At 37.9% G+C, this 17,410-nt stretch overlaps 2 protein-coding genes across 4 annotated transcripts; one reads left to right on the top strand and one right to left on the bottom strand.

Moving 5' to 3' along the window:
- The first annotated feature begins 5,114 nt into the window (after positions 1-5,114).
- On the top strand, positions 5,115-11,026 carry LOC121788901. 2 transcript variants are annotated; one of them, XM_042187496.1, is made up of 10 exons: positions 5,143-5,269; positions 5,869-5,966; positions 6,051-9,052; positions 9,129-9,206; positions 9,417-9,569; positions 9,710-9,873; positions 9,946-10,093; positions 10,245-10,367; positions 10,495-10,582; positions 10,720-11,026. In XM_042187496.1, exons 3-10 carry the CDS (start codon positions 6,203-6,205, stop codon positions 10,923-10,925), a joined length of 3,810 nt encoding a protein of 1,269 aa, XP_042043430.1. In that variant the 5' UTR covers positions 5,143-5,269; positions 5,869-5,966; positions 6,051-6,202; the 3' UTR covers positions 10,926-11,026. The 2 variants fall into 2 exon arrangements, with proteins under 2 accessions (XP_042043428.1, XP_042043430.1); XM_042187494.1 differs by lacking the exon at positions 5,869-5,966 and having other exon boundaries at positions 5,115-5,269.
- A 691-nt stretch (positions 11,027-11,717) lies between these two features.
- LOC121788897 (potassium transporter 11-like) lies at positions 11,718-16,294 on the bottom strand. 2 transcript variants are annotated; one of them, XM_042187493.1, is made up of 8 exons: positions 15,538-16,289; positions 14,550-14,775; positions 14,236-14,481; positions 14,095-14,145; positions 13,757-14,017; positions 13,507-13,674; positions 13,038-13,292; positions 11,721-12,844 (listed from the first exon to the last, which is right to left on the bottom strand). In XM_042187493.1, the coding sequence occupies exons 1-8, from the start codon at positions 15,658-15,660 to the stop codon at positions 11,838-11,840; spliced, it is 2,337 nt and encodes a 778-aa protein (XP_042043427.1). In that variant the 5' UTR covers positions 15,661-16,289; the 3' UTR covers positions 11,721-11,837. The 2 variants fall into 2 exon arrangements, with proteins under 2 accessions (XP_042043426.1, XP_042043427.1); XM_042187492.1 differs by having other exon boundaries at positions 11,718-12,844; positions 14,095-14,481; positions 15,538-16,294.
- Positions 16,295-17,410: the final 1,116 nt, after the last annotated feature.

Genomic DNA, 17,410 nt, shown 5'->3' with positions numbered 1-17,410 from the left:
AAACGTCATTACAGTGAACTAAATTCGTTCACGGAGTAAATACTTCACTACAAAAGTATTTTGGTTCACTCCTTGTTTTCAAATTCATATTGTGAGCTAAAACGCTCATATAGTGAACTAGATCGTTTTGATCTAATGGCCGAGATTTGTTCTCTAGTTATACACTTAATATTAGTTATACTTTGATCATCTCCCTATATACATATATGCATGCTTGTTCTCACATTCAATGGTATTATAATTATTATATTAATTGAAAAACTAATTCATGTCTTAAAGCTCAAGAATTCAATATTCCATGAAACTGATTTTGGAGATGAATTCATTCTCATTGGCTACTTGAACAATTCTCCAATAAATAAAATTACATTTTCGAAAGGCAAACTTCATAGGACTTATTTTAGACTAATAAACACACACACTATCTGTATATCGTGGCATGTGCCCATGTGGTGACATCTCCCAAGATAAACTTGGTCGGTATGGTTTTTCCCAAAATTAGTATTCGATTTTGAAACGACAAAAGTCCTAAATTAGTGGTTGCAAAAAACATTTTACTAGTAACAATTTCCTTTCTTGCCAGAGGTAAAAGAATCTACTTAGTCTTCATTTCTTACACATATCTTGTCAAACATTACTCTCCCACCAATGAAGAGAGTGTGGTTTAAATTGTCGGAGATAGAGTTGATCTAGCGGTAAAATAATCAATGTCCTATCAAAAATTTTGAGTTTGAGTCTAATAATTTAAAAATTTTGTATATTTATTATTCATAAAAAGTGTGGTTTTATCTCTAAACTTGGAGTTGCTTCATTCTGATGGCCGAAGATTTGTTTGCATAATTTATGAACTTCAGCAGGCGAAAATGTTGGGACCTTCGAAAGTTGGAATAGAAAATGATAGTTTTGTTGGAGTTTCAACGATAAGAACAATTTTATGATCTCTTTCATTGTTGACCTATTGTAAAGAGGGTGCAACGTCTATGTCAAGATTTTGAATCGGTGATAGCACATATATAGAGAATTGAATTATGATATTTGTTTGCATATTTTTTATCTTCATTAATATCATTATGTTCAAACAAAGACAAGTTTTTATAAAGAGTGTGATTTTATTGAAAAATGAGTGGTTTTATTATCACATTTTAAGACATAACTTCCTATATTTTAAATATGTATACCATTAATTTTCAGTTTTTATGGCCCAAAACACACTACTCAAACATTAATATTACCATGTATTTAACAGTTCTTATCTGTTGGGAGACCCATTTTCATTTAATATACATTTTAAAATATTTATTATAAACTTTTAATGTCGGTAGATGCAGAAAAAACCTTACACGTTGCTATATAGAATTCATCATTGCAATTTCAATGCAATACACAGAGAGATGGGGTCAAATGCCAAAGAGAATTGTTTTATAATTGATTATAATGATTATATGTTAACATTAACTATTTGTAGCATTTGTAGGGTCCTGGAATTCTTTGAAATTTGTAAAATTAAAATAAGTAATAAATAATACAATTTTCCCACCCCAACATTTTCTCTGCTTTTCCCAATTGAATATCAGTAGCATGTAGCACTATATTTTAAGCTCAGAGCCTCACACTAATGAAATTAAGCATGCATTTTATAGTAGAAATGTTTGCAACATACAAGTATCTATTGCAAATTTTGATAAATTATTATAGTTCTAAGTAGCCATGGAAATACAGTCATATCCTCTTTTTTTTACATTTTTTCCACAAAAAAATACAACTAGGTCTAACTGATGGATCAATTCATGCATGGACCCATGTTTAAGAATGTTTACCATGGAACATAATGACGTATATATAGTTGATTATTGTTCGAACCATAGGTACAAAACAATCCATAACTTCGACAATCAAGTTTAAAATTAATATTATAATACTACCATATGAAAGTAGAAATAGAGAAAAATAAAAAAAAACTGCAAAAATATACACAAGGTATAGAAGAAAAATTAGCTTACTTACTAGTTTTTTTGCTAGTTTTCTTTTAAGATGATCGATAATAATTTTGAATATATCCCGATTGTGATAACTAGAACACTCGATCTATTAAATGAAGGAGAAATGTCTTACCAACTGAGTTGTGCTTCATCAACCACCTAGTAGTCAGGTTGTTTCCATTCATTTTTCCTAGGATATACCAACAATAATACCGCCTACGTAATCGGTTGGTAAATTCGACTAGTAAAATGCAATTTCTTTTAGTTTGCAACTGCGAAACTAATTAACTAAATGGAAATCAACAGTTTGAAGCATCTATTACTAAATTTTTGTGTGTACATATGTTGGTTTTATTTGATTTAACTGTGGTACAAAGATACACTAACTGAATATAATACAATCCAAATGAAGAATGAAGATAAAAATACAATAAACTGAATTGAAATAACAAAACAATAATCGAAACTGTAACCGTAAATAAGTTGTAAGCCGAGTCGAGGAGTCCTCTTTCCGCAAGACGAGATACGCCCCAGTAGTGCTCTCGGATTGACGTGTCGACTCCAAAGATAAAACAGTTTCGTCTTGTTCGTTGCAGCACCGCAGATTGAACAAGCTGCGGCGAATTGGATGATGGGGAGGGCAGAGCTTCGACGGAAGACTATGCAGAGATAGTGAGAGAGCTATGCAAAATGATATGCAATATTGTTGTGTGGAGAATGCAATGGATGCATGCCTATTTATAGGTCAAGTCCACTCATTGGGCATTGATGGTGTCAACTGCCATTAAGTGTGCCATGATGGCTTGACTGTAACCGCCGGGGGTTACAAGCCGTTCCGGGAGCTGGAGAGACATGATGCATTTGGACACGCTACACGACGGGATTCATCGTGGACCTTTTGGCACACAATGCGTCGGGGTCCATCGTGGACCGTTTGGGACCCGCTATATGCCGGGGTCCGTCGTGGACCTTTTGGCACCCGCTATGCGTCGGGTCCATCGTGGACCTTTTGACACATGGCACCCGGCAGACGGGGCACGGGTCATGGGACATGGTGCACTGAGCACGAGTCACAAGACATGGTGCACAGAGCGTGTCTCACGGCTCGCGGTGAGGCATCATGCGCGTGTGGGCTCTACCGCTCATCTTAGTTCACGATAATTATTACAAGTAATAATTCATCTTATTAAATACATGTTTAATAAGGATCTCTCCACCAATGTGGGATAATTAACTCTCTTAATTAATCCCTTGGTTTTATTTCATAGATCCTTTATTGCTAACAATTGTGACAAACTTTAATTCATAATTTCTCACTCTCCAGGAATCGGTTTGCAGAAAATGAATATATCACGGTCATCTCCTCCGAAAGTAGATCGTCGCTATTGCATTTAATTTTACAAAATTAAATGTCTCGTCACATTTATTATTGTCAAAGTCCATTGACCAAACACGATTCCAACAACATATATCATGATCATATCAAGTGTATCTTAAGATAGTACACGTAATATTACATGATTCATGGAATAGATAACAAATTCATCAAAATCCAAATCAATGTACCTAAATTGAGGACACGCCCGTGAAAGTTAGTGCTAGAAAATGATGACATCGATTCAACTTCTAAATCAAACTCCCAAACTCAAAAAATAGAGATCTCAAATGCACTAATTATAACAAAAGTACCAACAAATTAGATAAGACCGAGACTTTTGAACGTTGGTCAATAAATTTGATAAGTCCTGTATTTAATCTCGAAATAATATCATATAAGATTAGACCTTGCTATGAGTCTTGGTATTTCACTTGTAACAAAATTAATACTACTACTAATCTCGACCAAATTCAGTCCCAGACAATCTCATGATATGTTAGAGCATCAATAACCCCAGTCCGATTCCAGGCCCCAAGTCCCCTCAACGTCATCATTCCTCTACAGTTGTGGCCCAAGCCCCAACTGCTCTAACCCTGCAGGCCACAACCCGGGCTGCAACTAATAAATGACACTATTCACAACTCCAACTTATGTTACTCGTAAAATAGAATACGTTGAGCAATTATAACACGAGAAATTCATTTTTAATACAAAAATAATAAATTATAAACTAAAAATATAAAAAAATTGAATATAAAAAAAAGTGCAAATTTTTTTAAAAAAGTGCAAAAAAAAAGTGCAAAAATCTCGACTCCTTTCCCTCTCCATCTTCTTCCTCTTCCTCGTTCTTCTTCCTCCCTCTCCCTCTCCTTCTTCATCTTCTTCCTCTTCCAAATTAAAAATTCAGAAATAGTGAACTGTAGCGGCCCCGGCAGATCTAACGCGAGGGCGGGCCGGACCCCGGGACCGGCCTGGGCCGGAACTTCACGCCCTCCATCGCTTGTGTCGGGTCGGGCCTCGTGATTTGCGGCCCGGCCATCCGCGTTAACGATGCCCTTAATCTCGAATAAATGAACGCCAAATAACTAAATATAGTTAAAGCCCATATATGCATATAAACCAACAACATTATTCTAGGTCTGAAATTAATTAAAATTAATTGTGAATTAATAAATTTCAATTAGAAGTCAGTACAATAATGAAATACTAATCCTCCCCAACAATAATAATTATAATTATGAATTTAATTAAAATAAACTATGAGTTAATAAATTTAAATTAGAACAAAATTCCTAATCATCCCTAAAAAATTAAAGGCAAAAAGTAGTCCAATTACAATCATTCGTAAACATACGTAAAAGAAATCGACATTGAAAGAAAGTTAATTAGTAAAAGGCCAAAAACAGCCAACGGTAGAAGGAACCTGAACACTCTCCTCTAACGCGACTGCCAGTCACCGTCCAATATAATTGCCGCCAGGTTAGCCAATCAGTGTCATCCGCCCAATAGGATTGCACCGTGGTTACACGCATGATACACCGCGCGTGGTTCATTTTCAAAATTAAGAACATTCTCAAAATATTTTGTGTCAAGCAAATTAAAATTTAAAAATATCGTGTGGCTGAAGAAAGCAAATTGATTACCCCTAAAATGACGCAACTACCCTTGATTTCTCTCCACTAATCCGCTAAAAGAAAATGGCGATTTCGATTGTGCTGACGCGATAAAACGCGAGTTTAGCCTGCACTGGTCATTACTGTAGAGAAAAATCTCGTAGACTAGCGCCAAGTATGAAAGCTTCGTCCAGTTATATTATAGAGAGAGAAAGGGAGAGACTTTTCTGGTGACGATCCACGACTTTATAGCTTTTTTAACAGAGTTGAGAGAAAATCATCACTTTACTCTGCCGCAGGTATATTGTGTTTCGTAATCAGCTAGCTTTTTTGCGAATTTGAGGAATTTCAGTTGATCTGTCTCGATTCTGTGCTCGCGAAGATTCACGAATCATAACTGTGTATGATCTAATCATTTTGCTTTACTCTGTTTTTCACAAGCTTTGTGGATCAGTTATTTCCTGATGGCGAACTTCTTAATTAATTTGTTGAGAAAATGAGCATGCTAGTTTGCTTGAGATCATTGTTGTTGTGTGAATTAAATCTGGATTATGATCCTTGGATTTTGGTATGAAGACGTGGTCTGGTAATTTGTTGGATTATTTCTTCTTCTATTGATTGTGAATTGGATGATTGGATCGGTTGTACTAGATTTGGAGCTGCGGTTAGGTGGAGTAGTGCAAAGAGGTTTTGTTGTGGTCGTTATTCCAATATAAAATCTTCTCACCAGGAATGGAGAAGAAATGCAAATTAGGTGATTTAGGTTGATTTGTTTGCTATCTCATTGGAAGTTTTTCTTGATTTATGATAGTACACTTCCGATTTTAATTTATCGAGTTAGAGTAGAATTTCTTAATGCTCTGCTCAACTTTTAATGAGTTATAAATGTGAATGTTAGACTTGAGGTGCATTGTGCTGGGCCTAAACTGCAAATTAGTTGCTTTATAGCTCATCAGTGGTTGTTTGGGAATCTGCAAGATCAGGGAGTAGTCAGAGGTTGTAGATTTATCTGCCGTTTTTCTTAACTCTCGTCTTTTATTAATTGCTTGTTGTCTTCTGAAAGATCTATAAATTTGGCAGGGTTGCATTTGGTGCGCTATTGATCCGTTTCAGTTCGAAAACTGAAACTGAGAAATGAATAATAGCGTATTCCTTATTATGGAGCCTGATTGAGAACTAAAAGTCCGTTGTTTCGGGTAGTTGACTGCCCTGTTAAGTAGTAGAAATTGAGAATGGAACAAGTAAATAGAAATTTCCTCAAGGATCTGCAGAGAAACCCTGAACATATAAATTATAATTCTGTGGAGAGAAGGAATGAGGGTGGTGTGGGAAATCTAAACCAGATGTATAGTCAGGATCCTTCCAACTATATGAATATGAGTGTAAGACCGGCTGATGTTAATTCAAGTGCTGGTGCAAGACCTGTTATGAACTACTCCATTCAGACTGGTGAGGAATTTGCTCTTGAATTTATGTGGGAAAGGGTTAATCCCAGGCAGCCATATATTCCAAATCCATCTGTTGAGGCTAATAGTGAAAGAAGACCTGTGGATTTACAGAGCATGCTTGGAGCATCTCGTACTGGCGGTGCTGAGAGGGGGGCTGATACTTCCTTGTTCCCCTCTATCGAAAAGGGTGGAGTTCAAAATCCTTCAAGCAATCCTCCCATAAGAGAAGAAAAACCTATTGGCCAGCTGCCTCAATCAGTGAGTAGAAACTCATTGAAACAGTCGAGTTCTCAAAACTTCCGTAGTCATTCTTCTTTGGGATCGTCTAGTGGCTCATCCAGGAGACTGAAGCTGCTTTGCAGTTTTGGGGGTACAATTATGCCTCGTCCAAGTGATAGAAAACTTAGATATGTTGGAGGTGAAACACGCATTCTTCGTATTAACAAGGATATTTCATGGGAGGAGCTTAAACAAAAGGCATCTGCGGTGTATAATGAACCTCATTCTATTAAGTATCAACTTCCTGGTGAGGATCTTGATGCATTGGTATCAGTATCCTCTGATGAGGACCTACAGAATATGATGGAAGAATGTAAGGCTTTTGGTGATGGTGGATCCCAGAAATTAAGGATTTTTCTCATTTCAAACAATGAGTTGGATGATTCTCAGCTTGCTCTTGAAAGCACAGAAGGTGAATCTGAGATTCAATACGTTGTTGCAGTAAATGGTATGGATTTCGGTTCAAGAAGAAACTCAATTAATGTGGACTTGGGGAACAATTTGGATGAGTTACTGAATTCCAGTGTCGTAAGAGAGACTGGACAAACAGGGGTCAGCCTTGCTACAGGAAGTACTGTACATCCAGAACGTGTCTCATCTTTATCAAATCTATCTTCCCGAGTAGAGCTGCCAAGTTCACCATATGCTTTAGAGGCAGTAGGTTACCACGCACATGCTGTCAAGCCGGAACAGCAGCCTGAATGGAATTTGTCACGTGGTTTCCACGAAATGAATGTCCTTCCTACTGCAGAAGAGAAATTAAGAGTTCCATCATCTGCCACATTACAATATGATTATGGTTTTCCTACATCAAATCATGCACCACTTGCGGATTCCACAGTCCAGAATCCTACCATTGGGCATATGGGTCCTCAGAAGGCACTTAATATGGAAGAGCTCTATGGAAGTTATAATACTAAGGCACCAGGAGTACTAGGGACAGAGAAAAACATGGATTATAAAAAAGCTCTCCAGAAAAATACTGAATCTTATAAAGATCCAGAAGTTTTTCTAATGGATACACAGATGAACAGAGAGAGTGCAATCGGCAGAAGTAGTGTCGTCACTAAAGTTCAGTCTCCTGATGATGGGAAGACGGCATCTTTGAATGGAACATCTGCTCCTAGTGCTGATGCAGACAAGGGGACTTCGATAATGCAAACAAAAGTCAGTGAAGAGAGCCATGAACACACACAGAATTACGTGCCTTCAAATAGGCTCGACAATGATGGTAATGCTTCATCTGGTGCAGCAATCATACCTGGTCAGGGTGAACATGAAGCATATACCAAAGACATCAGCCACGAACCAGATGTTCTTCCTCAACGCGTCTTTCATTCAGAAAGAATACACAGGGAATTGTCAGGACCAAACCGGTTGTTCAAATCTGATGATACTTTGGGTCCACAACTCCTAGTGACTCGATCAGATGTGTCACATCAGATCATTGAATCAGTTGATAAGTTGACTGATTGGAATGCGACAGCTACTCAATCAACATATGTGGATTCCCTAGCTGCTGAAGAGAAATTAAATGGGTCTCCAAATTCGGCAGATAATGACCGTGTCATCAGTGCAACAGCTTCTTCTGCTCATGATAAAAATGAATCAGAAAACAAGGCCGAGCTGAGTGCTGCAGTATCTCCCATTGTTGTTACTTCTACGACAACTTCCATAATAAACCAAGGAACTTCTGAGTATCCCCAAGATGAATCTGCTCAGACGTCAATGGGAGTTCATCATCAGAACAGGCTGGATAAAAATGCCAATGACGGAAAATTGCAGGATATGGGTAGGGGAGATGTTTCTTCTGGTGCTACTTCCCAAAACAATCCTCATTTTGGTGCTGGAACTTCAGTGCATGAAAGCATCCTCATCGACATTAATGATCGGTTTCCAAATGAATTTTTATCTGATATATTTTCTCAGGCTAGAATAGCGGAGGGATCTGCTGGCGTTACAGCACTTCATGACTATGCTGCTGGTTTGAGTGTGAACGTGACTAATCATGAACCTCAACGTTGGTCATTCTTCCAGAATTTGGCACGAGACAATCCCAGAAAGGATACTTCTCTTATGGATCAGGATCATCCAGCTTTCTCATCTTCTCAAGCAAACACGGGAGAAGAAGCATCCGGGAATTATGGTTATCCACACCTTGATGCTAGTCAAGTTACAACAGAGAATGTAGATTCCAGTAGAAATCTCGATGCTGAAAGTCAGAGGCTATCATCTGTCCCTCCAACACCTGATCCAATAAATTTGCCTTTGCATTCAGATTATGATATATCTCACTCTACTGGTGTTCAAATTAATCAGCCAATGAATGCAAGGACATCTGGGTCTAATCATGAGGTATAATTATTCTTTGCTTTCAGATTTTGAGATATTATTATCTTTGGCCCTATCATTAATCTTTTGATATTTCAAGGATGGGAAGACAGCAACTCAGCCTTCAGTCCCAGTCGTTGACCTCTCCCGTGGAGACTTTGATCTCAGTAGCCTCCAGGTATGGAACTCTTTAAAGATACTGCACCTCTGAACCAATGTGTATCTTCTGCTGCTTAAGAACCTAGTGGAAACTTTTCAGTTTCACACGATTTTACTATATCGTTCCTGAAATAGAACCTCGATCGTGTGTGAACAACATAAAATCTTTTTGAGACACTCTTATCCATCAGAAAGAACTAGAAGTAAATGTCCGTTTGTTCTGTTTCAGATTATTAAGAACATAGATCTTGAAGAGTTGAGGGAATTGGGTTCTGGAACCTATGGGACAGTATATCATGGTAAATGGAGGGGAACAGATGTTGCTATCAAGAGGATCAAGAAATCCTGCTTCATGGGACGATCATCTGAGCAGGAAAGATTGGTAAGTGTGTTAGAATCAAATGTACCTAAATTGCTCGTCATATATTCATTCATATGTAAAGAATATTTCAAATTTCAATGTGCTATAACTATTTGCAACAATTAGATGATGGCTTCCATTTTCTTTTTGTATTTCTGTAGTCATCTGAGTTTTGGCATGAAGCTAATATTCTGTCGAACCTTCACCATCCAAATGTGGTTGCCTTCTATGGAGTCGTGCAAGATGGCCCTGGATCGACACTTGCAACGGTCACAGAGTTCATGGTCAATGGGTCCCTTAGGCATTCTTTGATTTCCAAGGAGAGGTACTATATATTTTGTTATATACAGACCCTGCATTTCTTGTATGCCCACTTATTCATGTGGAATTTGTTCAGGCATCTTGATCGTCGCAAGCGGCTCATCATTGCAATGGATGCAGCATTCGGGATGGAATATTTGCACTCGAGGAACATTGTGCACTTTGATCTAAAATGTGACAACCTGCTTGTCAACTTGAAGGATTCATCCCGACCCATATGCAAGGTTCGCTCATTAGCATCCTTTAGCCTAGTGAATAGCACTACATAAAATCCCGTGGAAAAAGAAATGTTTTGCTTTGAATGGGATGGAGGGAGTATATATGTGTGTAAATATTATAACTGTGGCTGATAGAAGTTTATATCAAAATATTCAGGTGGGTGATTTTGGCTTGTCGAAAATCAAAAGAAATACACTGGTCACCGGTGGTGTCCGGGGCACCCTTCCATGGATGGCTCCCGAGTTATTAAATGGTAGCAGCAGCAAGGTTTCAGAAAAGGTAAGATTTCAACATATCAAATTTCCATCTTCTACAAAACATAAGCCACAACAAGAAAACGGGAATAAACTTTATCCACCATAGTTGATGCTTTGCTAGTTTTGCTGCTTCGTCTCATTTCATGTAGGTCGACGTCTTCTCTTTTGGGATCGTGCTTTGGGAGATCCTCACTGGCGAGGAGCCCTACGCCAATATGCACTATGGAGCCATCATTGGTTTGTTTTCTTGTTGGTTTATACCGTTCTTTCGGTTTGTTGGTGTGTTAGTTTGTTGCATTGTTGGTTCGTTGAAAACAATTTTTCGTAACTAGCTAAAACGGAGTGTATAATAACATATTGATATTTATGGGCAGGTGGTATAGTGAACAACACGCTGCGGCCACCGGTGCCAAACTTCTGCGACGCTGAGTGGAGGCTGCTAATGGAGCAGTGCTGGGCTCCGGATCCGTTGCTCCGGCCAACGTTCACGGATATCGCGAGACGTCTGCGTATAATGTTGGCAGCATGCACCACCAAAGCTCAAGCGATTGCAGCGCAGAATCAGGTGCTGTCTAAGTGATTTTTGTGTTTATAAGAGTTTTTCCATTTAAATGGGGATACAATACACATGTATATGTATATGTTTACCTATAATCAAAAACAGAAAAAATCCAGTTATTTTCACCCATATAATAAATAAAAGTAAATTGTGTTTAATTACTTCTTGTGCATTTTCCATATTTGTTTCTATTAATGCTTGCACAACTTGGATATTTGCTGTTATTTTTTTTGAATCATGATTAGAGTGAAGCATATTTACAACATTCTTAGGTAATACTCCATCCGTTCATTAACACGAGTCCTGTCTTTTTTATACGAATTTTATGAAATCCGAGTTGAAACGATTAGTAGATATACATCTTATTTTTGTATAGTTTTATAATAAAATAAGTTAATAATTATGCAATGACTTATCATCTATATTAAAAGTGAAATGAGACTATTAGTTGGCAAACAAAACAAATGTTAAAACAAGACTCTTACTAACGTATGTAAGGAGTAGTTAGTTTGGTAAAACAGACATTTATAGATAAAATTTCCAACCATATTATTAATTCTTGTGATTTTGTGCATGATGCTTATATATGATTAATAAGTCTTTAAAATTATGTAGGAGTATTTGTTACTTTGTTAGATTGCTTTTTATGTATGGACATGTGGCATCCAATACATCATGTATGGTCTGCTTTTTATGTCGACATCACTCAATATATGTTTTGTGTTTATATTTGGAATTTCAAAATATATTATCACTTCAAAAATACAGAATACAGAAAAAGTACAACCATTCAAATATATTATCACTTTAAAAACAACTCTACAATTATTTACACATATACATAATTCTACTCTTCACAATACTCAAAAAATAGTAAACCAAAGTAACATAAAGCAAAAATTACCTATTTATTATACTACTAAACAAAAAATATCACACAAAGAAAACCTGGCCAACATTCAAGAGACTCTCATGAGGCACATTAAAAATCACACTATTCTCCCTGCAAATCTTCCTAAGAAATGCATATATATAATCAATAGCTATTTTCTTATAAAACCTTGATTCCCTTCTTGCTATAACTACAGTATTCCCCAGAATATGAACCACCCCAGCATCCCTACAGCTCCTCATAAACTGGAGCTCGTACCCCTCCGTCTGCCCGCTCTCCCGGCCCGACGACGCGTTCCCGTGCATCGCGGGAACGATGGAGTCGGCCGACGAGATTGTGAAGTCGAGATTCGACGCTGACGTCTCGCCGTTTTCCCTCGACTGCACGGTCCCCCCGCAGAGGCTGTACTCGTCCGAGTCCGAGCACCTGTCCATCATCGCCTCGAGCCTCACGAACGTGAAGAGGTTCGCGAAGAGCTTGTTCTCAAAGTCGGCGTCCTTCTTGTGGAGGTCCTTGTACCCGTACCGCGCGATGCATCGGAACATGTGGAAGTTCTTCGGGCCGATCCGCTTCACGAGGAACCGCTCGTCCTCGGGCACCGTGTAGACGGGGAGGTATTTGACGCATACGAAGACGACGATGGAGTGGATGGCGGGGAGGTTGGTGATGAAGTGGGAGAAGATGTGGGGGACGCCGCTGGCGAGCTCGGTGTAGACGAGCCCGATCCCGGGGACGCGGACGAGGCCAAGGCTAGGGCCGAGACCTAAAATCCAAGCTAAAGAAACCTTGCTATGCATCTCGAACTCGTAACGTTTCAGGGTCCCGTAGTGCCAGACGTACATGATGAGGAGGAAGGCGGCGGCTATCACGAGCGGGACCCAACCGCCTTGGTTAATCTTGAATAGGACGGCCGAGAAGTACGTGCACTCGACCACGAGAGACAACAACGTGAACAACAAGACGAGGAGCCAGTGGCAGTGCCAGACTAGCAACATTATTAGAGTCATGAGAAGCGTGGTGACGAGCATGACCACGACGACAGCCGTACCTGTTGGCATCATCGGTCGTAGAATTCTCATCAGATCAACAAAATCCAAGAAACATAATCCTAAAAAATACTATTCTTAAAGACGACATTTTGTATATAGATGAGACAATTGAGAAAAATTCAAATTTCATGATTTAAAATTCCAGACAACCCAAAAATAAAACAGTATATACGAGTCGAGCATGACACGAACCGTATGCATTTCCAATTTGGCTCTTGTCTTGGAATCCAGCAGTGACAGCAATGCAAAGAACCATGAGAATCCAATTCATGTCGGGGATATAAATCTGGCCGAGAAACGTCTTCGATGTATGCAAAACTTTGACTCTCGGGAAACAGCCAAGGGCGTGGGCCTGCTTGATGATCGAAAACGTAGCAGATATGGTGGCCTGGCTAGCAACGATTGCTGCCAGCGTCGCAATAATGAAAACTGGCCAGTATATACTTTCTACAAAAGACGTTCAAATCGACCAAATCAGGAACTAAAACGATTTTCGGTTCAATCTAGACACGAAGATGAACAAAGATCGAATCTCGTATCACTTAGCTACTTTAAAGTAGTGTTTCTCAATTTAGTTTCCGATCTGATTTAACATGACACGTTCGATTCTTGAAACTTTACATTAGTTTCCAGACATGAGAATTTTAAGGCTGAAATATACCTGGGATCGATCGATAAAATGCATCAACAACGTGATCATGATTTTGCATGAGGTATGCTGCTTGCCCCGAGTAGGCTAAAAGGAGACAAGGAAAAACGACGATGGTAAAAGCAAGCTGTACAGCAGAAACCGGAAAATGAGCAAGATCAGCAAACAGTGCTTCAGTTCCTGCAACGACGAGCAGTCAAAATAAGTACATTCATTTTTTTGCATGTGCGCGCGAGAGAGAGAGAGAGAGAGACGACCGAACCTGTGATACTGAGCATGATCCCGCCAAGGGATGTCCAACCTTTCTTCTTTCCATTTCTGAAATACCGATATATGTACAGAGGCGAAAAGGCTTTCAGAACCGAGCTATCGTAGTTGTATATGTTGTAGATGCCGATGCCTCCAATAAACAGAAACCAAAGCAAAACAACCGGAGCGAAAAGCCAGCCGACTCTATCCGTGCCATAATGTTGCATACTGAACAATCCGACCAAAATTATCACGGCTACAATCACCACAACATCTGCACCAAAGAATAGAAGCTGAATCCCGTAACATAACGAATTACAAAGAGGATAACCATCGGAGCGAAGATCATACCATTGCTCATCTTCGGGTGGTCCAAACTGATCCCACCAGAAGCCGAAAGAACTGCGATATTTACATTCATTTTGGCCAATAAAGAGTTAGAAATAGGTGCAGACGCATCATTAGTTATGAACAAACGAACACAATAATTACCGGATATAGCGGGGGTGAGAATCCCGTCACCAATCACCATGCACGTCCCGACAAGTACTAGCATAAGAAGGGCAGTTTTCCTAAACGCGTTTGCCTCCAGCCACGCCTTTGTCTTGGCAGCAAACGAGAGCTCGTGGACCGTGTTTCGGCTATAGGTTGTCAGCTCCTCATCGGTCTTGTGTTGATTGGGAATCGTTCGGACTTTAGCATGCCGACAAAGTAAAGAATAGAGTGCAAAAGTTCCTCCTGCACAAAGAGAATAAGAACACAGAAACAAGGCCCCAACAGATCATCGTGCGATGAGGGAAGCTTACCTTGGCCATTGTCGGTTGCTTTACACACGATGAAAACATACTTGAGGAGAGGTATCAGCGTGAGGGAGTATATGATCAACGAAAGGGCGCCTATAATGTCCTCTGTATCATCTACTCCATCGGGAAAAGTGTTGTAGAACACGTACAGAGGAGACGTTCCTAAGTCGCCATACACCACACCGAGGCTCTGAAATGCAAGCCTCAAGAGCAAGAGCGTCGAGAATTTCTGTTTTATTAACCAAGTGTTAGCACCATATATCCATTTCTCTAATCAAAATAACATACTAATTCACATGAACTAGATGCCTACATCAACTTAGGGGTCATCGACTTTACGAATACGATAGATTGATGAAACATAGGATCGAGTAGTTGAACGATATGATCGCCAAACAAGTTTGAAATTAATCAATGCATCAAAGTAAATGGTAGATTAGCTTCGATTATTTTTATCTATCCATCCTATCCCTCAAAGTAAACGCATCAAAATCCAACTAGAACTATGATTGTATTGTATACATCATCCAACCATCCATTTCCAACTAACAAATTAACACCACAAAAATGATTCAAGAACAACAGCAAACACGATAGATCGATAAAACATAGGATTGAGTAGTTGAATGATAAGATGGTCGAATTCGAAATTAATCTATCCATCCTGTCATTCAAAGTAAACACATCAAAATCCAACAGGAACACTCCATGATTGTAAATATAATCAAACCATCCATTTCCAACAATCAAACTAACATCACAAAAAATGATTCAAGAACAACAGCAACCAATACAAGTATACAACTCCACATAAAAAGCATGTGATCTCAAGAGCTACAAAACTATAACATCAAAAGAGACAAACACCAAACATCAAGATTCAGTGTCAATTCAAAGGCAAAGTGAAAAGGGGGTGAAAGCTGCACAAAATCTTACACCTCAGTTAGGACCAGCCTACATAAAAAAGTAAAACAACTTTATATTTTATTACCTTTTCTCTATACATATTTTTAAGCCTCACAGCTTCCTCATCCATGGGCTGATCAAGCTTCTGCTCCAAATCCCACATCTCCCCTTTTACTTCACTCCCATCAAAATCAACCCCAGATGCCATCTTCTATCCTAATCTATGATTTCAAGAACTAAACTTTCTTGATTTCAAGAATCCCAACTTTCCCAGATTCAAGATTCAATCTTGCATAGGGAAATCCAACCCTTGATCAAGAAATTATTAAATATTTTTGAAGGGGTGTAAAAAGATTTAATTTTTTCTTGGGTGGAGAAGGAATTGAGATGTGGGGTCAGCTAAATAGCAGTCACATAAAGGTAGAAATCAATCATTGAGAACCAAAAAAAAAACTCATCTTCTCTGCTAATGAAACTCAACTGTCTGAGCTTGGTATGTGATGCAGCTTGAAGTGGGCCACCCTCAAGATTTCAACTTTAGTCATCTAGCAAAAGCCAACTTCTTCATTTCCATCAGCTGACAATGAAATCATCTGATTTAATCTTGAAGATGGATGCTAGAAAGTAGAAATCAAACTATACTCTTTCTTGAACTAGAGCATCCTCTCTCTCTCTCTCTCTCTCTCTCTCTCTCTCTCTCTCTCTCTGTACTTATGAATGCCAAGTGGATTTGACATATTATCGAACTTTTTAACTGACTGAATAATATAAGTACAACACTACAAATCCAAAATCTTGAGAGATGGATCGGGAAAATTGATTGATCAATGTAAAAACAGCCAGAAAATCTTGACTTGCGTGTTGTTTTTTATTGGAACTTATTTTCGTATGGTATCACAATTCTACATCTGCACCACAGATTAATTTTTCATTAAATGATAAGAAAATAACAATATACTTATCTGATAGCAGTAATTATAATAACTTATTATTATTATTATTATTATTATTATTAGCTATTCGAATTTGATTTCATATTCAAAACATGACAAAAATATACATTGTAGATTTTTTTAGGTCAATAACTCCAAGAAAGAAGACTTATTTGTCCTACCAAACTGTCCTGATTGAGTTAGAAATTTTTGGAACTCTAATCTTATAAATTTAGCAAATTATTTGGATTAATTCGTAAATTTCATGTTGTATTTATGTGGTAGATTAGTTTGAGTATCTTAAATTTGAACTTGTCATTATTGACCATTTGTTCAAATATAAATTAGCTACATGCACAAATAGTTAATCACAAGGTTTATTAAATTCTCACATAATATTTAGTTTCTTATTTTATCAAATTTCTTATATGCTTTGGACATGCTTAAATTTTTTTCCGAATAAATTACTAATATACTTATAACACAATTAATAGATGCTTTGACAATTAATTCAACACTATATTAATACTGCAAGTTGAAATATATAAGGTGCTATAACATTTTAATATCGTCATTAGTTTTGTCTTTTTAAGACGACTAACGACTATTTAAATTTATATTGGTGTGGCATCACGATCTAAATTGATGCTTTTTAATGGCTTAAATAATGAAATTACGTGGTAGAAGAAAGTTAGACATTTCTATTGATAATATACTAGTAATAAATAAATATTGCGTCATTCAATTATTCATCGCTTATCAATGAGGCTATTTAAATGAAAAGATAGATAACTGGAAAAAAAAGGTAAAGGAAGAAAAGAAAAATCCATCAAAATTGTACGATGATTGATATTAAATGATTAGGGATTAAATCCATTATCTGTGGAAAGTTTATGGATAAATCAAAACGAATTAGGGTCCCATATTTGATGGTAATGTTGAAAAATGTAAACAATGCTTTGCTCCAGTAATTATCATTAATATTCAAATAAAATTTGACCAAGTTTTTAGAAAAATAAATTAGAC

The sequence above is a fragment of the Salvia splendens genome, unplaced genomic scaffold, assembly GCF_004379255.2.
Source record: "Salvia splendens isolate huo1 unplaced genomic scaffold, SspV2 ctg1176, whole genome shotgun sequence".
In the NCBI taxonomy this organism is placed as follows: Eukaryota; Viridiplantae; Streptophyta; class Magnoliopsida; order Lamiales; family Lamiaceae; genus Salvia; species Salvia splendens.
The sequence above is the reverse complement of the archived record's forward strand: the minus strand, read 5'-3'. Positions and strand labels throughout refer to the sequence as shown.